Source organism: Sander lucioperca, chromosome 12, assembly GCF_008315115.2.
Source record: "Sander lucioperca isolate FBNREF2018 chromosome 12, SLUC_FBN_1.2, whole genome shotgun sequence".
Lineage (NCBI taxonomy): Eukaryota > Metazoa > Chordata > Actinopteri > Perciformes > Percidae > Sander > Sander lucioperca.
In genome coordinates, this window is record NC_050184.1 from 9,195,087 (window position 1) to 9,220,451 (window position 25,365).

General features: G+C 39.6%; 2 protein-coding genes across 23 annotated transcripts in view; one reads left to right on the forward strand and one right to left on the reverse strand.

Annotated features, from left to right (window-relative positions):
- Positions 1–1,141: 1,141 nt before the first annotated feature.
- Positions 1,142–13,131, reverse strand: dcp1a (decapping mRNA 1A). Of its 3 annotated transcripts, none has more exons than XR_004102799.2 (10): positions 12,933–13,131; positions 12,515–12,555; positions 11,460–11,587; positions 8,462–8,528; positions 7,562–7,700; positions 7,100–7,195; positions 5,711–6,325; positions 5,301–5,525; positions 3,509–3,692; positions 1,142–2,222 (listed from the first exon to the last, which is right to left on the reverse strand). XR_004102799.2 is itself a non-coding variant. In XM_031286684.2 (9 exons), the coding sequence occupies exons 1-9, from the start codon at positions 13,062–13,064 to the stop codon at positions 3,612–3,614; spliced, it is 1,524 nt and encodes a 507-aa protein (XP_031142544.1). In that variant the 5' UTR covers positions 13,065–13,131; the 3' UTR covers positions 1,342–3,611. The 3 variants fall into 3 exon arrangements, 1 of the variants encoding a protein (XP_031142544.1); XR_004102797.2 differs by having other exon boundaries at positions 1,342–2,222; positions 2,562–3,692; XM_031286684.2 differs by having other exon boundaries at positions 1,342–3,692.
- An 821-nt stretch (positions 13,132–13,952) lies between these two features.
- cacna1db (calcium channel, voltage-dependent, L type, alpha 1D subunit, b) overlaps positions 13,953–25,365 on the forward strand; it is an 85,115-nt gene continuing 73,702 nt past the window's right edge. For 18 of the 20 annotated variants that reach the window (XM_036007733.1, XM_036007737.1, XM_036007742.1 and 15 more), the window contains exons 1-3: positions 13,957–14,107; positions 17,274–17,739; positions 18,455–18,560. In XM_036007733.1, the coding sequence (XP_035863626.1) occupies positions 14,074–14,107; positions 17,274–17,739; positions 18,455–18,560 (606 nt within the window). In that variant the 5' untranslated portion in view covers positions 13,957–14,073. Of the gene's footprint in view, positions 14,108–14,869; positions 15,164–17,273; positions 17,740–18,454; positions 18,561–25,365 lie in introns of those variants that run through there. The other 2 variants (XM_036007748.1, XM_036007735.1) reach the window with 2 other exon arrangements.

Below are 25,365 nucleotides of genomic sequence, written 5' to 3' on the forward strand. Positions count from 1 at the left end.
GCTGTATAGTTGAGTCATAAAAGGTTTATATAGGAACTACAGGAACATAAATCCACACATACGCTAATGGACTTTTCTTGTAGTTGTCACCATGAAACTAAGTTGTAGTCATACATCACATGCACCTGTATCACCAAGAAATCTCCTCTACTTTCAGTGCATATGGTATTTGAACAAAGTGCAGAATTATATGGTATGCTTGGCTTGAGTATTAAAAAGGATAATCCATTTTTTAAGTGGATCTAAGGATGTTTTTCAGGAGAAAAAGTGATCAGCAGAGGGTCTATGGTCTAATTTAAATGTATTCTGGTGTGATTTACATGAAAAAGCATGAAGACCGAACATTATACACATACATAGATACAGTTGAGTGTAATATAAACACATCCCTCATTAAACAATTAAGTGTACCTGTCCCGTGAAGCTATGGCATTTACATGAAGAGAGGAAGGAAGGGTGACATGCAAAAGGATTCTTTTTGCATGTCACCCACCCTTCCTTCCTTTTAAATGAAGGATCACAAATGGCAGTAATCTTACCTTAATGACATTTCCCACTGAGGCGGACCGGATTAGCTGCAGTACAAACCAGCTACACCTGCAACACGCAAGCCATTCAGGTCAGAACTGACACAGCTCTTAGACAGCAGAGGACCAGGGAGGGTATTTTAAAATGGAAAATAATAACCTTCTCCTTGTCAATCTAGTTACTCAATATCTGAGAAGTAGACATTTGTTTTGTCACTTAATCCGAGAGAGACTCACAGATCAAGTTATCTGATGAAATGAACCCTTGCATGGCCTGATACCAACTGATAACAATTTAATGTGGACAGAGTTCTATTAACACTAGAGTACAACAGATAAACAGTGAGCACCTAGTGACATCTGGTGGTCAAAAAGAGAATCTGCATCAGAGGAAACCATCTGTCAAAATGGAGGGAAAAATTGATTCTCTTAATTGATGCTCTATTAAAAGACTGGCAGAAACCTTCTTTAGAAAATGTTAATTTTGAGTCACAAGATTGTCCAGTTTATAACATACAAAAATTTATAAATCACATTCCAGTTTAAAATCGTTAAAGCTTTTTTTCGAAGCTGACAGCGGCTGTTTGCAGCAGCAAATTAAAAACAAACAACTCTATTATCAACTCTTTAATATCACAAAATAGTCAAAATAAACCAAATTATGTACAGTGGCAACAATCTTGGAAAATGTATATAATTTGCAAAGACTTTCTCAATATCATATATCTGGCCAGTAAGATAAATTATACCAAAGCGTAAAATAACCTTAAAATGTTAAATATGTGACCGGGATTAAAAAAACTCTACATTTCAATTATTCTTCGTGTGTGTGTTTATTCAACCAACACATGCCAGAAGTGTTGGCAAGATTACATCTGCAAATGAAAATTATAACGGGGAAAAGAAGTGTACAAATCATTTGATTTGCTCCCATGTCTTTAACAGTTGGTACTGAAAACATGTGTATCTGAGTTCAACCTAAATATGCTGGACACAGAAGAAAACAAGACTGGCACATACATACTGCGAGTAATGAAATACATTCAAATAGCAGGACCAAATGCAAGTTGTGGTATCACAATCAAGACCGGTATTAATGCAGGAATTCAAATCACTCCTTCAGTTATTTACACATGTTGATTACATTACTTTCTGCATATTCCATGACTGAAATGAAAATATTTAAAAAGAGCCATAATCTCTGCAATTCATGTTTGCAAAACCTAAAAAAAGAAGTACTTAGTTTTCCATGTGGAATGACTTGGTATATTGATTGCTTAGATAACTATAGTATAGACATGTGATCAGTAACGTGTGAAAAAGTAGCCTCATGATCATCCATGAGCTGACAACTGATGTCAAACATCACTGTACCATTTGTTGTTCTCATGCGTTTACATTATTTTTAGACTTTTGTAATGGTCTTGTATGTGCTGAACATTTTGTGGTAAATGAAACATATTGGTAATCTGTGTGGGTGTTCAAAAATGCCCACAAGCCACATAAACCTTTTTTTTCTAAATCTTTGAAAGCTTATTTTCTGATGTACATTAGATCAGTTTTCTTTGTTCACAAACTGCATTAAAAGCCACACAGCGTTACACAGCGTTGCACATGATGAGGAGACAGATGTGCTTCTTCCTGTTCCCACTGCGGTCTGCAGGGTGTACGGTTTTGTGCTGCAGTAGCCTTTTACTGCAAAAAACGACAAGTTACCACAATTAATTTTGCCTTTGAGTCTTTGTGACTTTAAGACTTAACTGTGGGCTGGAAAAATAAATTTAGAAACAGGAATGGAGGTAGTATATAGATTTCAACATTAGGTGGATTACTGGTATAAACTGGTTTGAAACATACTGAAGCTATCAAAAGCACATCAGTCCCCTATGTTTTAAGCCATTTACTATTAAAGGTGTAAATGTAAACAATAATCCTAAATTAATAGCAATTTGTGTATTTTTTCTCATGACATAAAATTATACATCATTGCAGAACCAAAACCCAGAGGTTCAGATACATTTAGCTCTACTGTACCATCCTAAAGTATCCCAAAATGTCATCTATTGCACGTTCCCCTCCAAGGACATCAAGCACTGAGCTCAGCTGGTGGAGGAGAGATGAACGGCACAGACGAGGGGAAAGACAAAAAGAGAGAGAAAGAGTAAGGACAGGGAGAAATGTCGAGAAAGGAAAGGGAGCAAAGAACTTGGCTTGTGCGTTCGTCTCGGTGTCTTCATGAAAACGTCACAGTCTGTAACATAACATTAAAAAAAAAAAAAATCAGCCGAGAGGAACTGATTCTTAGAGTGAGCTGCAAGTGCTTCTCCAAAAAAGAATGGTTCTTTATCTTCCTTGGACAAGGGCTGAAAAAAACCTCAACAAAAACAAATGCCACAAAAACGATGATGGCTGTTCGTACAGGTCTCAGCATTACTACAAGGGAGAAGGTTAAAAAAAAAAAAAACGCCACACAGTGGGACAGACCCCCAAAACAGTTCTGAGGTCCCCAGCACAGAGGTATTTCTCTTAATAAGCAGTGTTAAGTGTGTTATCACTGTTCCCATACATTCGCACTGCGAGAAGTCCAAAGACGTGAGATGAGTAAGAGAAACAGCGTCTGCGATTCCAAAAATTGTCTTTCCCAAGGCCAAAAGTCAATGACGGTGGCTCCGTCCTCAAACCAGCAGCAGCTAAATCTTCCAGTATGTGGCCAACTGTTTTATTATATTTATAATGTAAAAATGAGAAACCAAGGCCACACTGGGAAGTTTTATCCCATCCTTTTCTCCCACAGTAGCTCTGTTTTGACTAAGCAGACATAAAGTTCATCCAAGGTAACGCAAGTAGCCAGGAAAGCATCAGTGTTCAGGTAAGTTCAAGTTCGGAGTCAGGAACAAAGGATTAAATGGCACGCTGCATGCTATAATAACCCTTAGAACAGACTAGTTTTGAAGAGTTGTGGTGTACAGTGTGTAAAAAACCTGTTATCTGCACTGCTTTTAACTCCCATTAACTTCTGGATTCTTCAAAAGGTTACAAAGGGGCGGTAGCACTGAAAGTGTCAGTGGTGATGGTTGAAGTAGACTATAGTTTCATGTTGCTGAAGTCCTTGGACAGACTCTGCAGGTAAGCATCATGAATGGCACTGAGGAACTCTGGGTCATTCTAGACGGGGAGGAAGTAAACAAGAGCAGAATGAACAAACTACATACAACTGTTAATACGTCCAAATTATTTTGAAGGTGGGACTTTTAAAGTAAAAGATTCACATTGAAAGACTCCAAACGTAACAGCAGCATCTCTACTCAGAATCAGGGTCACCGTTAGTATTCACACAACACCGTCAAATGTTTTCCTTGGAACCGTTTCTTAATAAAACTGTATATAGTGAGGTCTGTAGATTACCCTGATTAACATGGATACTGTTTCTGGAAAGACAAGTTGCTATTGCATTATTTAAATGTCATTTTTAAATTATCTGAGCACCATAAATTACATTACATTCACCATATTAGGGCAGAGGCAGAAAGACAGAACTCTCTAAAACTCGACTTTGCCACTTTCGACCAAAAAGTTCCAGGAATTATGGAACCAGAGGAACTAAACCACGGACTAAAAGTCCCTTTTACGTATTCTTGTTTGAGTTTCCACAGCGTCCATGCATTCAGTTGCTGAACTATCAGTTAGTACTAGCTCTAGAGTACCGACTGTTTGGAAACCATACAGGAACCAAATTTAATCCCTGGTTCCTCTGGTCTAATGGCAGCTTTAGGGCGTTTTCACACATACCTCATTTGGTTCGGACTTTTTTGTTTGATCCGAACCAAAATTACCGGTATGAAACCTCCCCCGGACCGGATCAAAAGACCAAATTTTGGTCCGATAAGAAGAGGTGGTCTCGGTCCGGACCAAACTGATGGTCCGGTTCGTTTATAGTGTGAAAGCATTTTTTGGATGGTTCGGACTTACGGACCAAATACAAGAAGCTCTGGCTGACTCTCCTTGTGTTACAAGACCGGGGAAGCTCCTTTATGGAATAGTGGTGCTTAGTGTGTAGGCTACATGAGAGAGTGAGAGTGACGGTGAATGCGCTCAGAGCAGACAGCTGTCGGCTATAAGAGCAGAGAATACATCAGCAGTTTACTTGTTAAGTGGTAGTAAATGTACAGTGTAGGTTTCCGTTTGTCTCTGAATAAATGCTCCGGAAAGAAAGTTCCTGTGTCTTGCTTTTCAACATCACAACAAAACAAAAAGAGCCGTGGCAGTAGGGGAGAGCAGCAGTCAGTTGAAAAACCTCCGACACAGAGAGGATACGAGAGGACGGGGAAGCCCGTCAACAAACCAATCAATTATAAGTATCTGGAGACGCAGCTCACGTATGTGATGACGGCAGGACGTAGTTTTGTCATGTATAGATCTTTAGTGCGCTTGCATAACTGCAGTGTGAAACCAAAACTTACCGGATAAGATGTACACAATGTAACAAAAACATGAACCTAGGTTCTGACTTTCAGGTGTGAAAACGCCCTTAGTTTCTGTGTTCCTCAAAGGATTCTTGGTCCCATGAGAAAGTTCTACGCTCTAAAATTAGAGCAAAAATCCATGTTTACTAGCTCTTTTTGTAATTTGGGTGACTGACCCTTTAACTTTACACTAGAGTCTTTTCATTTTGAAATTGTAATGTAAGGTAATGGACAAAGCTTTAGCTTCCAAGTTTTTCCTCTGCAACGTGCCAACAGTAATGCTTTTATGTATTTTACGCCCTTTGTGTACCTTAATAAGGTGTATCAGAGTATCTTGCAGCTGTGTTATGCTGCAGGCTGCTTGTGGAGGCTCTAAAGCTGCTACAGAGGAGGAGGAGGAGGGCTCGGAGGGGGCAGGAGGGACCACTGATGCTGCTGCTGTCGTCTTATTGATGGACTGCTGGAAGACGCTGGGGGAGAGGAGCACAGAATTTGCCGGCCTTGGAACAGCAAGACCTGGACTAATGGGGACAGCCTGAGAATAGAAAAGGAAAGATGGGGAGAGACAAAGGAAAATAAATGATACAAGAACAAACAATATGCTGGATTATAATCTAATTTGTTGCAGTATAAAGTATACCTGACAGACAAAACACTGTTGAGGGTAATATCAACAAGCAGATCCACAAAAACAGCTGCTTAGAAAGTTGTTGAACTCACAGACATTGGTTTGATCAAGTTTGGAGGCTGAGAGAAAACATCCATCTCCTTGCCGTGCTGAAGAATATGTTTCCCCATTGGCTCTTGGAAGCTGCGGGGTGGGAACAGCATGCTTGGCAGGAAGTTTGGTGCGAGGATGGGTTTGTGGATGTCCGAATTCACAGATGGCACTGCTGCTTTGAGGGTGTTGAGTATCTCCTGTCCCAAATAGGTCGTAGGAGCTGCTGATGGGGCTGCAGGACCAGGGAGAGCACGAGGTTCTGAGCCAGCTGGAAGCACCATGAGAGGGGAGACTGAGCACTGAGGTTGGGGGTCTGACCTGGGGACCACTGACTGAAAAACAGGGCTGGGGTGTAGCGCGTACGGAGCTGGGAGCAGGCCGTGGACTTGGTGCCGCTGACTTGAACCAGGGTCCTGGGATGTGACATGGGGAGGAAAGAGTGGGTGTTGGCGGGCTGGAGAGGGATAAGACTGGTTCTGGAGGTAAGCAGTGGAGGGGTCACTGGAAGCAGTGGTGGTGTTCTGAGTGGGCATGGTGGGTAGAGAGGGGTCCTTAGGGAGGGACGAGCCAAAGAGCTCCTCAACTGTGATCTGCTTCACCATTGTATGAGCGCTCTGGTGGGTAAAAAGAACAAATCTGTGAGCTGTGGAACTTAAACGCATACAAAACAGTGCTGAAACAATGAGAAATCCTCAAAGAAATATGAGGATGCAAAATTGAACTCCGAGAACTTAAGATGGGCATTGTTCACCATTTTTTGACATTCGATATATTAAGCAATGAACTGATTAATTAAAAAAAAAAAAAAAATCATATGGGGAGGGAATAATAAGGGGACCCCATGTGGTTTAGGGGTAAAATGCAGACAATGAATTGTGTAATAACGGCACAAAAATGAAAAGATCTGTTAATGGAAAATAGAACCAACTATCAGGAGCCAACCAAAAGTAAGCAAGATCAGTATCACGTATAAACTCTCCACTTAACTGAAATCTGAACATAAAAAGGCAGTGCTCAGCTCCTTCTTGCCTGAATTTCTAGGTATTCATCAAGAAAATGCATTTTGCATTCCATTTTCTGCTCTCATAAAATAATCTTTGTCAAACTAAATTGTCAATAAACTGTTAAAGTCAGCCCTTTGCCTGATATAAAACCCAGAGACTGGGTGAGTGTATATATATATCTGTTTGCAACATAACCTATATAATCAGCAGCTTTCTGTTGCCAAATGCTCAACCGTATATGGGGTGACAGTGACTCCTGAGATAAAAAACATGCACCATCTCTTTGTCCTCCTCAACAGTCTTCATATGTAAGAGTAAAATCAACGTATATAAAAAATGAATAAATATCAGACCTTTGCACACATGTTTGTGTAACGTAGGTACCTTTTCTGGTTGCGGTGTGCTGTGGGCATGCTCTGTGGCGTTGATGGCTGATTTCACATTAGGCTCTGCGGACACATCTGTTTCACCTGTTAGAGCCTGCATCACACACACACAAAAATGAATGGTATTTCTAATTTTTCAAGGCCAGAGGATAAATACATGGTCTAAAAACAACTGGACAATGCATACATTTTAACTTCAACCCTCGATGCTTAAACAGATGCCCCCAGACCTGAAATAATCCCAGATTTAGTACCCCTGTAATCTCAGATATGCGTATGTGTGATTCATGAGTCTGTCTCTGTTGAGTCAGACCTGTGAAGTATTTCAGTCAGTGTTTAAAAAAGGTATGGATGCAATAAAAAACTTCAAATGCTAAATTTGTATTCAGGCCATGGAAAGTCTGTGATCCAAGGTCACGTTTTTGTATGTATAATCTGCACTGTGTGTTTGCCTCCTCACTCTCTGGTATTCCTCCTTGGCTTTGCTGAGCAGTTCTAGGATGTCGATGGGCCGTGGTTCTGCGACACCATTGGTCTTTCCAGGCTCTGCCCTCTCTGGCGACTCTCTTCGGGCATGGTCTGCTTCTTGTTTCATAATCCTGGGGGAGAATTAAAGCGTGACATTTAGTCTGAATCAGAATCAGCTTTATTGGCCAGGTTTGCGTAGAGAAACAAGGAATTTGACTCCAGTAATCACTGAAAATACTAAGAATAAAAACAGAGTTGACGGTAAGAATATAAAAAAAATAGTGTACAGTATAACAATACAATTTACAATTTTACAAAAAATATACAAAAGAGAGGGAAGGAACAGTGCAGTATTGGTCAACAGACTGAGATTTTAGGATTTAAATATGAGTACAGTGCAAGGCAGATCAGTGCAATGGTAATATATTAATAACAATATTGTAATTGTAGGACTGAAATAGACATGAGGTAGATGAGCAGTACAGTGGTGGTTGACTTTGTTCAGTGCGAGGGTTGGGGCTATTTCTGAGTGTTCAACAGAGTGACTGCTTGGGGAAAGAAACTGTCTCTGTGTCGGCTGGTTTTGGCGAACAGTGCCCTGTATCGCCTACCAGAGGGACGGAGGTTGAACAGTTTGTGACCAGGATGTGAGGGGTCTGCAGAGATTTTTGCTGCCCTTTTCCTGACCCTGGACCGGTACAGGTCCTGGATGGAGGGAAGGTCAGTTCACCCAACTGTTATTTGCTTTGTCAAATGCGGATTTAAATACTCCTTGTGATGAAGGTAGAGTTGCTTCCAAAGCTAACACCTAATGGGTGAAAAAACTTTGACGTGCTAACAGTGTACTGTCCTATCTGAAAACACAAATAGGGTTACATGTCTGGCTACTTACTTGGCCATCAGCTGAGCGATGCGTTGACAGTCCCTCTTGTCATAGAACCAAATACTGTAGATACCCACTGCAAAAACACAAATGCTGTATATTACAATGCATGTAGCGGAGGCAGCATTACATTAGACAAAACTCTTACACATAGAAAAACCTTATAACCAACCAAAATAATTATACAACCTTCTACATTTTGTTTAAGATTCAGTTTTAAAACAACACAATAGGATCATATCACAATACAATTAGACCAAAAGTCAATATATGATAATATATAGTTATTGCCCAGGCCTACTGTAAATGGCTGGAACTAAGCATTTATCACTATGATTAATCTCAATGCAGCATATCAACTGGGCAGCGTGCCCAGCTGCTGTATAAAGTTGTTTTAAAAACAATAATTCTACCAAGTGCAAGAAGCACTGTACAAAAACCAAGCATCACTTCAACTTTAATGTCTGTACTCATTTGAACCAGTATATACTGAATCAGTATGTTTACATGCCCACCCATATTCCACTATTATTCCGAATATGACAATATCCTGAATTGATACAGGTCATGTAAACAGCATACATGTATTCCGGTTGGATATTCCGAATAAGGCCTTTATCCGAATATATTCCGAAGACACGTGGGATATTCCGGTATTATTCAGGTTTTAGAGGCATTCTTTGGACGTGCATACAGCACATTCGGAATATGCGTCTCAATCTGGGTTTTTAACCACAGGCTTATGGTCAGCTCTGTGCGTTGCTATGGCTTCTGTACACAAACCAACCAGCCAACAGTTTGCAAGGCTGGAGACCCGATAAGAAGGAGAAACACAGCTACTTTTAAACATCATCAAAGACTTGGATATCAACAGGTTTTTGATATGCACAGACATCACTACGCCGACCTTTTTAAGAAGCTGGTTGAAGGAATGAAAGTGTTGTTTTGCACGGTTACATGTAAACAGGAATATTAGTGGAATACTCACTTTCATTAGCCATGTAAACAGCTTAGTCAGAGTATCGTCTTTTTCGGAATTAGGGCAAAAAATTGAATATTATGTGCATGTAAACGTAGCCAGTGTGTCTGCACTGGGAAAAACTGAAAGATGAAGTCATCATCACCCAAAGGGAAGGGACTACTTGTTAATAAAATGTACAAATAAAAACAAACTGTATGCCTGCAGTTTTTGCTCAAACAATAATTATTTATTTTACATTGTTTGTGTGTAATGTGTGTCTGTGTGTGTGATGAAATACTGACGTTTTCAAGGTCCCTCAAGAGGCTGAGGTAACCTAGCTACCGGAGTGTTTGCCTCCCTGTAGCATCTAGTGCTACCAAGGGGAATATTGAGAGTTGTAAACAGGTGTGTGTTTCCAAGTACACTGATCTCTCTAAAACGGCATTCTAAGTTTGAGTACACTTGTAAACCTTAGGCAGTGAGTTCACCTGGACACAAACATTAATTATCAAAATCTCTCTGAAGAACCCATCCTCCCTGTGTTAGACTCTTCCATCAAGCTTTTATCTTGCTCCTGATCAGTCTTCAGCTTTTCTTCTTTGCACTTTCTAGTTCATAACAGGAGGAGGAGTCTTAGAATCATCTTGAAGATACATTTCTCTCTCTCTTTGGACCTGGAATCTATACCACAACAACCACACCTTCACAGGAGCACAATCGCAAAAACAGACACTACATGCTGACCAATTGATGTCTGAGAACTACCAAAAGCCAGTAAGTTGCATTACTGAAGAGCACTAATGGACTGAAAAACAATCTGGGTGACAGAACTACACAAGCAATAAAAAAACAGCCAATGGAATAAAAACCAGTGGAGGACACCATCAGTGAAAATTTACTTTGAGCAGTCTTCCAGAGGTGACGGACAGCTGGCAGAGGTTGGAAGTGCCTCCAACAAAACCTGAGGAATATCGTCAACCAGTGTTTTACGCAACAACTCTGCGCAGTTCTATTGGTCTGCAACTCAACCCACTCGGAGGAGTTAACATGCTAAAAGCACTTGAACTCAAGTGAAGCTACCGGAGAAGTGGCTCTGGCCTGAATACACTCAAGAAATTACATCATGTCTTCCATACCAGGCAGGCTGATGGGCAAACCAAGTCCAAAAGGGGAGCAATCTACTTTGACGTTGACCCTGGCCATGTTATTTTTTCTCATAAGCAAACAAATGGGGAAACAGTCTAATTCCTTATTCATTGCCTTGATGAAACTCCTGCTCAGACTTCTTATTGATTACCTCGGTGGCAACGCTGTCAGTTACTTTCTTAAGATGTGAGGTTTTTCATCAACCCTTTCTTTTTCCCTTACTTCCTGCAGAACCCTTATCCATAAAGGCTAGAGGGGTTTGTCGGCAGCATTGGAACCTCACTGGATAACGCCATCAGCAAAAGCAAAACTTAGATAATTAAATAAATATCAAGAAGTAGTCAGATTCATAATCAAACCAATAGGTCTTTTTGGCTGTTGACCCAATGCAGAATAACAACTGTGGCCAAACCGAGCTGAAACTGTTGCCGTCTGGTAGTCCTGCGTAAGGGCCATGAGTGGAAAAACCTCGTCACAAGAACTTTTCTTGCTAAATGTGACTCCCAGATGCCAAAATGACTTCAAGCAAAAGGGAAAAGAGATGTTCCAGAGAACGTTGGGGAGTTGTTTGTTCAGCATTTTCAGAGGTAACATTATTTTCTGTTCCATCTTGTGTGTGTGATACTGAATGTCATCAACACCTACACAGCCGCCTACTTGCCAAATATGCACAGTGTGTACATTTATTTGACAGCATCTTCTGTGACACAGCAGTGTTTCATAGCAGTTGAGCAGACACCTAACAGACACAGCTTCTGTAGCTAAAAAACACTACACGATATTCCCATTGACAGTAGAGGATTTTTGACACACATTACAATTACAGTCCACCCAGACATAAATATGTCCGTACTCTGTGTGATAGCTACCGTTTTAGAGCCTATTCTACTAAATACTCACAGTTGCCGTTCCTATAGAGCAGGAAGGGATCCTGCAGCTGGAACTCCAGGTCTTTGTTGATCGGCTCCACTAGGTTCTCTGTGCTCAGTCGGTTCATGATGGTGAAACCATGGTGAGGCGAGGCAGACCTTGGATGAACAAAGATTGTAAACACTAAGATAATACTCTGGCAGTACAAAACATAACCATCACCTCCCTGATAGCACTTTACAACACCTTGCGCACTCTATTTGCGCACTATTTAGTAAAAGCTTTAAAATCTTACTTTTTCATGACCAAAAACTAGCAAACCTTTTTGACTTGCATCATTTTGAAATACAATAATCTAAATGAATATATGGAAAGGTAAAGTAATCTTTTATAAATAAATATAATCACTATTAAAATTGTATTTACATTTTCTGGTAACTGATGAAACAAAAGTGTTTGGTTGTGGGAGATGACTGTTGGTAAACAGTGATGATATACAATATATCCATTATTGATTAATCAACTATTTGGTTCTATAATTAACTGATGCATTATTTTGTATATTTATTTAGACTTATTTAGTTTAACCAAGCCAAAAAAACTGAACATAAAGAGTAAGGCAAACAAACAAATCTATCTATCTATCTATCTATCTATCTATCTATCTATCTATCTATATATATATATATATCTATATCTATATCTATATATATATATATACACACACACACACGTCTTACACACACACGTCTTTTCTTTCTAAACAATGTGCTTTCGATCTCAAAACTATAGACAAATATACAATCCCATGGAGTCTAATAAATAACCACTGTGTGCACAGGGCTGTAATAAAAAGCAAACAAGAGTTAATAAGATACGTCTCTAAACCATAGACTGTATAAAATATAAAATAGCTCTAAACGAACCACAGTAAATGGTTGTTTACAAAGACTGCGGCCTACACACGTGCGGCGTGCGCAGAATACGTCAAACGGCAGCGCAAAAAAACGTAACTCTAGTCAAGTAAACAACCTTCATGGTCGTTGTGTTAAATTGTTAACATCAAAAACAAATGAAATGCTTACCTTGCATAAACAAACAGGGTGCCCTCGATTTCGGTCTTCTCCTGAAATGACAAATTACGTTATGTGTCAAAAAGAACAATCCGCTAACGTTAATCGAAAACGTGCTAAATAATAGCAACGACCGCAGACTTTTAGCGTCACTAGCTAACTTATGTTAGCTCAGGTAAGATAACGTTACTTTTTAACAGGAAAGTAATGGAAACACTGACAGAAAGACACTGGTATCAAACCGGTATGCCAATTAACATATATGGATAAATTACAGTTTGACAAATACTAACAATTAACACAATTCTTAGTGTTTTCTAATGTTTTTATCAAGGAGCTAGCATTAGCATGCTAAGTGAATAACGTTACTTAGCTAGCATACTTTTGATGACTATTCACGAAACTGTTCCGGGTCTTTTGACAAACTTACCCATTCGTTCGCTTTGGAGTTGAAGTTGTAAAGAGCCACCTGGCCGGTAACATCGAGCAGCCTGTTAATGTACGGGTCTTGTCTCTGTAGAGCTGCTAAACTCATCATTTGTCCAGCATTTACGGTCTCCATCTTGTATGTGATTGTTGCTCCCGCACGGACGGATTTCTGGAGACACACGCATAACTTCCGCTGTCCCCGGAAATGACAGCTTTCAAAACATTTCTGAGAGATTTATTTATTCCGCAGAGATTATTTTATTATATAAAATCTGAAACATAATATAGGCCTAGGTCATTCTCAATTTGTTAGAGTGCCGTTTAAACGAAATATTTGTAGGAAATGATGGCCATGCCTTATGATCTTAGCCTAAGCCAGTGTGCTTTCTAAAATTAAACAGGTTAGCCTATATTACAAATAAACAAAATAAATGGAATTAAAATAATGATGCTCTTTGTTTTAGGTGCAAAATTAGCAATAATGTACAATAATTTGGCCAAATAATTTGCTAACTGCTTGGTGTGTGTAAACCTAATTAAATTAGGCTAAATTAAATTAAATTAAACCAATAAAACTAGCTTTACAATTCAGAAAGACATCGTATTAGTCAAGGGGACAATCAGCTGTGGGAGATAGCCTAGTTCTGATGATTTTTAGACACATTTGACTTTCATAATAATAAGTGAACCAAAGACAGAGATCATGTTTCTAAGAATTAAAGCTAGGCCATGTCGAAGTGAATTCCCAAAATCAAAATACCAAAAGCTCGTGACAAAAATATAAAATCAAGTGTGTCCATGGGCTTCCCCCCAATGCTTTTGTAATTATTTGAATATTTTACTTTAAAACCATCATCATCAAGATATAAACTTCGAAAGATAAACATACAATTCTCTGCTCGGTTATTTGGTCCAGTTGAGCTGCAGCTGCCTGCCTCATCTGCCTCTGTTGAGGGAACATTGGAGCAGAGATTATAATCGGAGGATTACGCGCTACCGTGAAACAGTTATCCTGCAGGCACAGGTAATCCAATCACTGTAACCTTCCAGCACAGCTCCGACAACCCATTTCCTCTCGAATCGCCGCGGAGTGAGGGCAGAAAACGGCGCTATGAGGCCCCAGAGAAGAGCCAGGTGACAGAATGCCGTTTATTATAAGGGGAAGACCCCTGAGGGGTAAGTCCAAGGACCTGGAAGAAACTCTGTAGGGCTTAAAGGATAGGATGAGGACATGGTGTTTATCGGGCTAACCAGAAATTACCCTGACAGGGTATAAATCAGAGTAATATAGCCTACAGAGCCTACTGTGTAACTACTTTTTTCACTGATCTGAATGATTTTTTGCATCATAATGAGACTGTGATATGGCTGCACGTAAAACATTGAACGAAAACATGGGCAGACATATGGATTAGGCAGATTCAGTAGGCCTAGGCGGCTACGTGTTGTTAAATGCTGTTTTAGCCATTGTTTTTAAATTATGTTTTTGTCTTATAGGCCTATACATTTAAAAAAAAAAAAAAACAGACGTAAGGTTTAATTTTGAGAGACCAAACTTGGACGTGACGTGGCCTTAATTTGTGAGTGTCTCTCTGTGTCTGGCACTGTGTCACATGCTTAATGTAGCCTATATAAACATTGTTAATATAATATATGCAACTAATTATTAGTAAAATGGCTTTACTGGTTTGTTGTAATCTCCCCAGTTTTTTATAAAGATGGATTTCTTGTCTCCATTCACATCATAATTTATTCGTGACTATTTTGGAAGACTTTGTCCGTCTAAAAACATTTGGCAATGCTGCCAGACTCCATTATTGAGTTGAGATGTTTAATAAAATACGCGCTTTCGACGTATAGGCTAGTGGGCAGCAACAGGTGCATATCCAGTTTGGATGTGATTCCAGTAGCTGCCGTCTGTGATTGCTCTAACTTGTTTCTGTCCATCTCCAGACTGTGAGAATAATTGACAGCAGTGGATTGACTGCTGCTGTCAGCGCGTCCCCTCGGATCCGCCGTGAATCTGCAGGCGGGCACCCGGATGTGGCGAAAATGTTTGGCGCTCCTCTCTCAGGGTTTGCGCTGAAAACATTTTATAATTCAGGTTAACGGATCGGTTCAGGCTCGCGCGTTGACACCTTTGGATGTTTTTCTTCCAACGATGAGTTGGATTTAAAACGAACATTTTCAATGTGGATTCGAGGATGCAAGAAGCAGATGAACAGTCTGAAGGTAAAAACCGTGCGTGGAGCGCAGGAGGAGAGTTGGAGCGCTGCGAGAGAGGAGAGTGGGCGAGAGCGCCCGTTTGGTTTATTCTATTGATGTCTGTTAATTCTGTGTAATTATATGATCTAAGTTGTGTCTGCGTCCAGGATTTCCCCCCAACTTATTGTAGTCAACAGATTGAGAATTGACATTATAAGCGCTTGTTCTAGCTGCGTGATTGTAATGACAGCAGGCGTGAAATCCATTGGGAAACGAGTTGCTGCTAGTTGTCCGAAAAATGGTTGACTATGTTTGGTCTAATATTTGTCAAGTGGTCGTTTTTGAACCATGCAACAGCTTGGGGAGGATGCTTTAGATTGGTGCGCCCTAGACGTGGTGCAAACAAACACATAGTGACATAGGTCAAAGTAAAGTCGAGCACAACTGCAGATAGTCAACAGTTGTTGTACAGCACCATGACAGATGTGCGACGTCCAGCAGAACTGCTGAGATTATTCCTGTTACATCCCAGAAATGGCAGAGAAGCTGAAAGATTTCCCTTGCTATTTTACAGCTGTTATGTCGTGGAATGAGGAAGGGCGGCTGCCCTGCAGAGTTATTATTCTCCTAATTCAATTTGTGTTGAAATAGCCTATGTTTTCAGTAAAACAGTCAAAAATAGATAAATCACTTGAATTCAGGCAACAGATCAACATTAGTTTTTAAATCTCATTTGTTCACCCTTTGTTCATGAGGGGCTTCATTCAACTTTCCCTCTCTCTGTCTTTCTCCGTCTTTAACAGTTATGGTGTTTTGAGATACATTTCTGATGAATGATCAGTGTTTTTTTTTTATTGGATCATCTCAGTGTGAGAGCTGTTTCAGTCAGATGACATAAAACGTTGGTTAGCTGTGATAGTAGTCTGATGATTCTGCTGTAGAGCTGCAGTGAACCAAAGTGACTGTGTCAAGGGCACTGTCTTTTTCACTCGTGGTTTGCATTGATTTTAATGACTCTGTCTGTCATTAATGCAGGCTGTCCTGCTCTCTCTCTCTTCCACACTCTTTCAAACCAATCTTCTTCTTCTTCTTCTTCTTCTTCTTCTTCTTCTTCTTCTTCTTCTTCTTCTTCTTCTCCTCACTTTTTGTCCATCTTGTTTCTACATATTTTCCTTCAAATTCAAATTCAGCTTTCATCTTCTGTTTTCCTGGTAGACAGTTACATACATTGTCAGCACATATTAAAGTTGTACAAGGCAGTATTTTAATGGGAAATTACACTGCTCCTATGAATAAATGAAGTTCTTTCACTCTGCTCACAAACATGGAAAACTTGTCATCTATAAAAATTGAAATACAGTATACATCCTTTACCTCACAACAAGTTACTTATTATTGCATCCCTATAGGCCTATTCTAATACAATTTCAGCAGTATATGACATTAATTATTTTCATTGTCGATTAATCTGTTGATTATTTTCCCGATTAATCGATTAGTTGTTTGGTCAATAAAATGTCAGAAAATGGTAGAAAATGGTGACATTTTTTCCAAAGCCCAGGATGACGTCCTCAAATGTCTTGTTTTGTCCACAACTCAAAGATATTCAGTTTACTGTCATAGAGGAGTAAAGAAACTAGAAAATATTCACATTTAAGAAGCTGGAATCAGAGAATTTCTACCTTTTCCAATAAAAAATGACTTAAAATCGATCATCAAAATAGTTATCGATTAATTTAATAGTTGACAAATAATCCGATAAATCGTTGCAGCTCCAGTTAAATGACACCTATAATTTTGAGTTGTTAATGTTAAAGCTGCTATGTGTAGAATTTGGGGCCTCCTAGTGGTGGCATTAAAACGACACAGTGGCAGACAGCAATGTACATAGCAATAACTAGGGAGGAATGGACTGAGAGCAATATATAGACTGCATTTTCAGTAAGGTTGTTTAATTATTCTACAAATAAAACTGTAGGTAGGCCTAATCATTAACAGCTGGTTTCCTGAAATGCAGACACAACATCAGCAGTTGCCATGGGGACATGATGTTGGCACATGTTTTTGTTTAAACTCACACATTTACAGTCTCAAAATGTTATCACCATTTTGTCTGTTTCCCACCCTCTCCCTCCAGGGGCACAGCATGCCAGCAAAAGGACCACTCACTCCACCGACGCCTCGGCTCTCTGGTCAGAAAGCCACACCCATCTGCACCAGCTCCATCCAACTGAGCCCTTGCAGGCCCCGCCCAGCACTGGAAAGCCCGTCGGCTCCTCTTGCGGCCTCCTCGGGTCCAACAGTGGCATTCAGGACCCCGATGGCACTGGTTCCGGTGTTAGCCCCGTCCTCGCTTGGCATACCGCCATTAGCGCTGCTCGCCAGGCGCAGGGCGATGTTGCAAAGCCCGAGATAAGTTCACAGCCCTCAGTGTGCACCACTGGACCAGCTCCTGTGGGCTCACTAGCACAGAGGAAGAGGCAGCAGTACGCCAAAAGCAAAAAGCAGGGAGGTTCTACAAACAGCAGGCCACCCAGAGCTCTGTTCTGCCTCACCCTAAACAACCCGATCCGCAGAGCTTGCATCAGCCTGGTGGAGTGGAAGTATCCTTTAGCCCTGAGACAGAGGCTCTGGTTAAATGGATGGATGGCAGATGCTTTGGGTGTCTGCATGGATTATGCTTGTTTGTTTGGATAGATTGCTTCATAGCTTAGTGAATGGATGGTTGGGAGGTTAATGAATGAATGTATCCTTAAATGAACTTAATCTGCCCTGGTACCTTGGACCATAACTAATATTGTTACAATAAATATGGCCTGTAGGCTACAAGTGCTGAACTTTAAATACATAAAAGATAGCTTTGTGCGAAAGATCAGTTGGGTTGATCGATGAATTATTTAATGAGATAGGCATACTGATTAATGAATGAATGGATGAATTAGTAAATTAATAAATAATGGAACAAATATGCTTTATTTGTTAGCTTTTGATATTTTCTTAGGCTTTACACCTTATTCAATTGTTATCAGGTGCATTTAATTGCATTGTTATATTACTTTGGTGTGTACCACAGTAGGTTTTTCTCTACCACTGTGAGAAAGACAAGGAAAACAAGAAGACTTTTTCAGAGAAAATGCAAGGATTCATCAAAAAAGACACAAAATACACAATATAAATAAGCACAGCTGTTATTAACTTAATCACCTTAAATGTACGATGCCCTGCTAGGTCCAAGGATTTACTAACTTCTAAAACTATATATATTTTTTAATGTCTTTGTTTGAGATAACTATGTTCCTTAACAGTTTCTTTTTCCAGACCATTTGATATCTTTATACTGCTGTCTATTTTTGCCAACTGTGTGGCCTTAGCCATTTACATCCCCTTCCCCGGAGACGACTCCAACTCTACCAACCAAGAACTGGTGAGTGGCACTGGAAAATACAGAACCAAGGCTTGGTGATGTAATGGATAAACTGGGGTTTGCTGAAGTAAATTGTACATCCCTTATTACACACTACTGCCATGTTTATATCCCTGTTGTTGTAAAAATGCAAATTTTTTCACATCTGTAAGAGTAAAATACATACACATAAAAAAAGCAGTGGAAATAGGAAGATCAGCAAAAATTTAATTAAAAAAGTGCCTTTTTAGTTTACTTTAGAAGCAGTGAGAACATTCAGAACAAGCTTGGTGTTGCCTGTCATTGATGCCACAGCACTTGAATTTGTTTGAATACAAGAGATGCCTTCACATTTTTCTTACTTAACCCTAGTGGTATCAAGCCATACAGATAGTTTAGTTTTTTTCACACATGCACTGTGCTGCTAGCTGCTCGTGCCTCTATTTGTCATCAGCCAATGACACACAAAGGCTATAGACATAACACCTTTGAATGAGTGTGACTGGCTTGACGTGTCCGTTGCGTCAGAGGGCTTTCCCAGCAATATTTGGATAGATGTGTCGGGTTTCACAGTTTTGTTGACACACACAATTAATGGTGCATGCACACACACACACACACACACACACACACACACACGCACAGCGGGTCATCCCTCTGTGTTTCACAGCAGCTCCCCATGGTGCGAGAGCAGCACTGAGGTGAAAAGACAGAGAGGCAGTGAGAGTAGAAATGCAGTTTGTTTTGGTGCCTCCATAATTACAGTGTATTCTTACAGCATTAAACCATTAACAAAATAATAATATATAACTTTATTTTACAGACTTAAGGTCCAGATAAAAAAGTACACATAACATATTACAATTATGACAATTATAATTACCAGTGAATACAATATGAATATATATATATATATATATATATAGATTTGATTACGTGTTACACCCAAATGATATTCTTTTTTAAATCTACAGCAAAGCAAGCAGTTTAATATTTCTTTACTAAGACTATTGCTGTGAAATACAAGAGTACGAAATCTTGTTCTAAGTATGTATTTGTATGTGTGAAATTCATGAAAAAACGTTTTACTCAGAGGCCTTTTTCACAGCGGACATTTTGACTTGTCATAGTAGAAAAAGCACAGGTGTTAGTAATGCCATTAACGATGACTCTGTTCTATTGAAGTGTCTTAGTAAGTCATGCCAGTGTGACAGTGAGTCAGCATGCATAATACCAGGATCCTGAAACTGAAGCAGCTAAATGGAATTTAGCCATCATCACTTGTATTATTTGCACCTGTGCTTTTACTACCACGACCTGTCAAAAGGCCAGTTTGGTAGGACAGGTGTTGTCACTTATCTTTGCTTGATTAGACCTCTTGAGTGTGCTTGATTGACATTTCCCCCCAATGTCCTGTTAGGGTGGTTGCATCTGTTTGGATGGGACGCGTATCATTCTTAAAAATTCATGAAATCTGAGCTCACTTAATTCCCAGCATTACTCTGCCACATTTCAACTGGAGCAGAGGTCTAATTAGCCAGAATAACGGTACACCTGTGTGGGTGTGTCTTCAGAATCAGGAACATTTTGCTCATGACTAACTACCCGTCTTATGCTGCATCATACAATATTGGCAGAATGGGAAAACCTCCTATTGTTTATTATTATTCCAAGATGGTTTAGCCTTAAAGTCACATCATATAAACACAATAAATTCCCTGTTTTGTTTTTCGAGTAAAACCAGATATAAACAAATGGTGTTTAGCTTCTTTCTAAATTTGCTGTAGAGACTAAATTAGAGTTGCAGTTGGATTTTACTTGAATGTAATTGCAGTGATGGTGACTTTTCAGCTTTTTGCCAGTAGTTTGTTTACACTTATGTAGTTATTTTCATCAAGAATATCAGAAATTAATATCTCCAACTCAGAATAAAAACTCAGAGGTTTTTGCCCCTTGGCTGCTCGTAATTACGGTCGGACATAAACGCTGCATTACACACAATTCAGGTTTTTGAGAAAGACATTTGTAATCAGCATGTAGTTTATTAGCTAGGTCAACAGTTTATTATTGGATTCTCTTTTTGTTGTTGTGTTGGTGTGATGGTCAACAAAATGTGGGACTTTGTCACTGGGGTCGCTCCCGTTTCCAACCGACAGTCAACATTGGTTTCTTTTAAACATAACCACCATTTTTCCAATTGTAAAAAAGTAGTACCTTTAACCCCAAAATTGGGCTTTAATGTCCTTGTTGTTGTGTGATGTTTGTGTTTGTAATCAGAACAAAAGTAGACAGAACAAATAAAGTCTAAAAAAAAGACATTGAGACCCTGCATGTGCTTGTGCTGTAGAGAATTTGTGGGTATATTCACTTTACTTCAACAAAAATCATTTCACCGCAGATGTTTTGCCAAAAGAGCAGTTTCATTTCTTTGTTAGTAGTTTAATCCTGCAAGTGTAGCAATGTCCTCAGAAAACTTGTCATGCAGTGCAAACATTTGTATTTTTCTTTGAGGCTGGCAAGTGACTTCATATGGGATTGTGTGTGTGTGTGTGTGTGTGTGTTACAGTGATAGACGGAAACCGAAACGTGGCATTTTCCCTCAACAGATGGGGATTATTCACTGTCCAAATCATCACTCACTGCTCAATGTACAGTGTGTGTGTGTCTGCGTGTGAATGTGCAGCTTTGTTTGGTCACCGTAAATATTTTATCAGTGGTGTAAATAATGTATTGTTTTACTAACTATGGTAATAATTATATGTACTTTAGATAGAGACTGACCTTGTTTCATTGTGGTCGTTGTTGATATACTGTGGTTTTACATAGAATTGGTTATTCACAGGGTAGGTGCTTGTAGGAAATCTTTCATTTGATTTTATGCAGAGCACAGAATTTGAATCTCAGAATTTGATTGATTGTGTCCATTCAATAAATGCAATCTTTGGCATTTGCACATTTAATGGCAGCCACTGTGTGAAATAGTTAAGAAGTTAAGAAATAAATGTTGCTTTTTAACTTACTTCTGCAAAATGCTTTGAAAATGCTATGCAACATTATGCTCGATATTCTGCTCAAATTTGAAAAGCTTATGAAGTGGTCCTTTGGTCCAATAGCAATTAATTGAAAAATGTAAAGTAAATGTTCCACTCAAACCAGTATTTCAAAAGTATCAAAGTGTCCATAGCACTTTCTCAAACCACTTCTGCAACATAATCCATTTCTCCTCTGTTCACCCGCATTATGTTCCAAATATAGCTAAATGCACCACTTAAATTGGTTGCTATGTAAGCAAACATATTTTAACAATATACATTTACAGACCATTAACAACATATTCTAAAGAGGCCAAATGTGTGTTTCCTTTTAATTCATTCAAGTTCTGGGGAACATGGGTTGTCTCTCTCACCCAAGTAGTATTTCCACAACTACAGCTTCATCCTTTTTTAGAGAGCGTGTAGGAGTTTGATCGGCTCCTTCATAGCAAAGGATGGGAAAGAGGAAGAGAAATAGACAGCTCGGGGACAGCTACGGCAGCTAGAATAGGTCCTCACATGAACTTGCTATGAAAATGAGTAGAAAGTGGTTTTATTATTTGTTTTCTGGCATCAACTCGTATTGCATTATATCCATATGCACTTTAGTAATTCTCCAGGTTATTAAGTCAGTTGTGGATTCTAGCTGCTTAGCTAATTCAGTTTTATGCTACAGCTTTCAAAATGCCATGGCATACAAATAACAAAATCTTCACTGTGTTTGATGACCTTATTATGTTTATGCTTGATTTTCAAGCTGAACTTGGCGACTGCATGAATAGTAGGTACCAAAATAATCTAAAAATATGTGGGATGGTTTGGAAAAAGGTCTGCAGTAAGTGTATTTGACCTCTAGCCATTTCTGCTCCTTTGTTTTAAATAAGATTTTGTATCCCATTCATACAAGTAGAACATATCATTTAGGACTGTTGGTAAACTTGTGTGTTCAGTGAAGAAATGTCACTGCTCGTTCTGAGTTTATGGGTCTGTGCTACCGTTTATTTGAGTATGTTTTATTTTATATAAGAGATTGTGTGCGAGTGTGGGGACTGAGTGTGCAGGAGGAGAGAGAAAGTGTGTGTGTGTGTGTGTGTGTGTGTGTGTGTGTGTGTGTGTGTGTGTACGAGTTGTGTGTGTGAGTGTCGAGGTTGAGGGATTAAGCTGGGCAGTGGATTAGTCGTCAGTAAATGAGTGGAGGTTGCAGAGAGAGAGGGGCGAAAGAGAGAGATGGATGGATGGATGGGAGGATTGGTGGATGGGTGGAGAGATGTAGGGCGGGAGCTTATAAGTGGGAGGGTCCATCCATCCATCCATCCATCCATCTGCCAAATTAATGTCTTTATATGTTTATTTCATTACATTTATTTGTCAGGGGCCATGTTCAAAACCATTACTCTTGAACAAAAAGCAGAGATGCTCTGTATCAGTTAGCTATGAGTTACTTTTCATCAGGTGTAAAACTAAACGCCCAAATCAGAATTTGACAACATGATAAGTACATGATTATCCTTGCAAAAGGCTTAACATTTTTTTCTTCAGATTTTCACAAAAATAATGAGTATAACAGATTTTCATCTTGTTCTAGCCACCATCGTTTAAAGGTCCAATGTGTAGGAATTTCTCCCATCTAGTGTTGAGATCATATATCGCAATCAACTCTCTCGCACCACGCAGTTCAAAGTACGTATTACAGCTACGGTAGCCTTCACGCTTCAAAAAGCCGGTCTCTTGCTCTTTTCAATATCCTTCTTTTTCTGGGCGAAGAAGAAGATTCCTGTTCCTGAAATTTGGATTTTGAATATGTGTGGTCCTCCATGTTTCCTTCTTCAAACTTGGCGGGGCCGGGAAGCAACGATACCCATTAGCAGCATTAGCAGCACCTGTGAGTTTATCATTGTTATAGCGAAAACGCGAAAGGCGGAGCAATATGTCCTGTATGTCCCTTACCGGCTAACGTATTTCAAGATGGCGCATGAATATGGAGCGTCTACCCATAGACAGTATATAAGAGTGGACCAACAGATCCCGTTGCTCTGGACGGAGACCAGTGAAGGATATTAGAAGCACTTTTCCAGTGAGCGCCGAGCGTTACTGCGCAGCCTCCAACTGAGAGAGACGACGTAAATGTGACGTGAGCAACCTGTCTGAAAGTTGTAAGTCTTCTGGTAGCTGTGCCAAGAGAAATCTCAATCATTCCCAATCTTGCAGAGATGGAGAGCGTAGGTATATGTAAGGAGATAACATAGACACAGGCTAATTATTGCTAACTAAAATGCTAGTTAACATTAGTAATTAAACTTAAACAGCTAATGTAAGTCGAAACTGTCTGCGAGCTTCTCCTGTACTATACGGTAATTCCTCTACTATGCGCCAGTACGTCCCATGGTTATGACACAATCGTTAGCCTATTTTTACAAAAACGTCTGCTACGGAGCCATAACGTGAGGTACAAGGTAATGGAGATTTTTATACATTGTCGTGTTTCTTTAGAAATAAACAATGGACAAATGAAGTCTTTAAACGCTTCAGATGTAAAGTTATTCGCTGTCAAAGTGGCGTCAAAATTAATAGTCAATGGAATGCTAACGGGGGGTGAGTGCTTATTAGCATCAAAATGGCGCCATAGGAGGTTCGGGTTGTGAGGAGACGCTTACCCCCTTGCGTCTACCCCAGTTCATGTGAATGCAAATGTAAAATTTCATGAAAAAGGACAAGTTTGTGAACGGGCAACACAGATTTTGATAATGAACAACTAAACACTTTACACACTGGACCTTTAAAGTAAGCAGGTAAAACAGCTCAGAATAGGATTCCAGTTAAGAGTTAAAAGTGGAGAAATAAGTTGGGGAGAAACCACAACAGAGCCTCTCATTATGCAACAAAAATAATTAGATAAATAAATAAAAAAATAATAAATAAACAAAACTGCCAAAAAAAACAGTGAAACAAAATATTTGTGCAAATGGCATTGATGCAATCTGACCAGTTTAACTTGGAGTTATGCAAGAGGACATTAACAAAAGAAAGAAATATGTGTAGAACTCGATTAGCTTTTTTTGTAGAGACTCCTCACTCAGTTTAGACTCTCAAGCACTGATCGTAACTGAAATGTGTTCAAACAAACAGGAGAAGTGCAAGTTCATCAAAATAATGTGATATGTTTTGTTATTCTGCATGTGTTTCTGACATACTGTAGCTGTCAGCTCATGTTGATTTTGCTCATGAATTACATGCTAGGATAGATATCGGAAGCCATTCAAAATATAACATGCCAGAAGCAATTTGAAATTGATCATGAAGGCCTCGGTTTTCTTACATGTGACCTTTTGTTTTGTGTGTTGCTCCCACTCTCGTATCATGCTCTCTCTTCATCTCTTCATTACTCTCAGATTACTAATCTGTCTTTCTATCTACTTAACTGGCTCAGTCTCGTCCTACACTTTCCATTCTTGTTTTCCTCTCCGTCTTCTCTCCTCTATTTAACACACCCCACCTCCTTTTCTCTCCACTCCCCCACCCCCACCTCCTCTTCCTGTGCAGAGTGGAGAATGATTAATTTCCCATTAAGCCGGTTAGTGATTTAGCAGACTTATGACGGCCCATTTGACCGCTAGCTGACTAACATACACGGTTGATCAGCTCACAGTCCCATAAGAGTCCTATATTAATCTGCTGTATGAGTGTAGTAAGAGGCGGTGTGTGTGTGTGTGTGTGTGTGTGTGTGTGTGTGTGTGTGTGTGTGTGTGTGTGTGTGTGTGTGTGCACGCTCTATCTGAGCACCTGCTGTATATAGA

Bases quoted from the DNA above. Each gene is read 5' to 3' on its own strand.
- dcp1a (XM_031286684.2), bottom strand. From the start codon at position 13,064: ATGGAGACCGTAAATGCTGGACAAATGATGAGTTTAGCAGCTCTACAG. The intron at 7,196-7,561 runs GTGAGGAGGCAA...TGTGTGATGCAG, and splicing joins CCAAGGAGGAATACCAGAGA to GCTCTAACAGGTGAAACAGA. The intron at 6,326-7,099 runs GTACCTACGTTA...TTTACCCACCAG, and splicing joins GCACACCGCAACCAGAAAAG to AGCGCTCATACAATGGTGAA.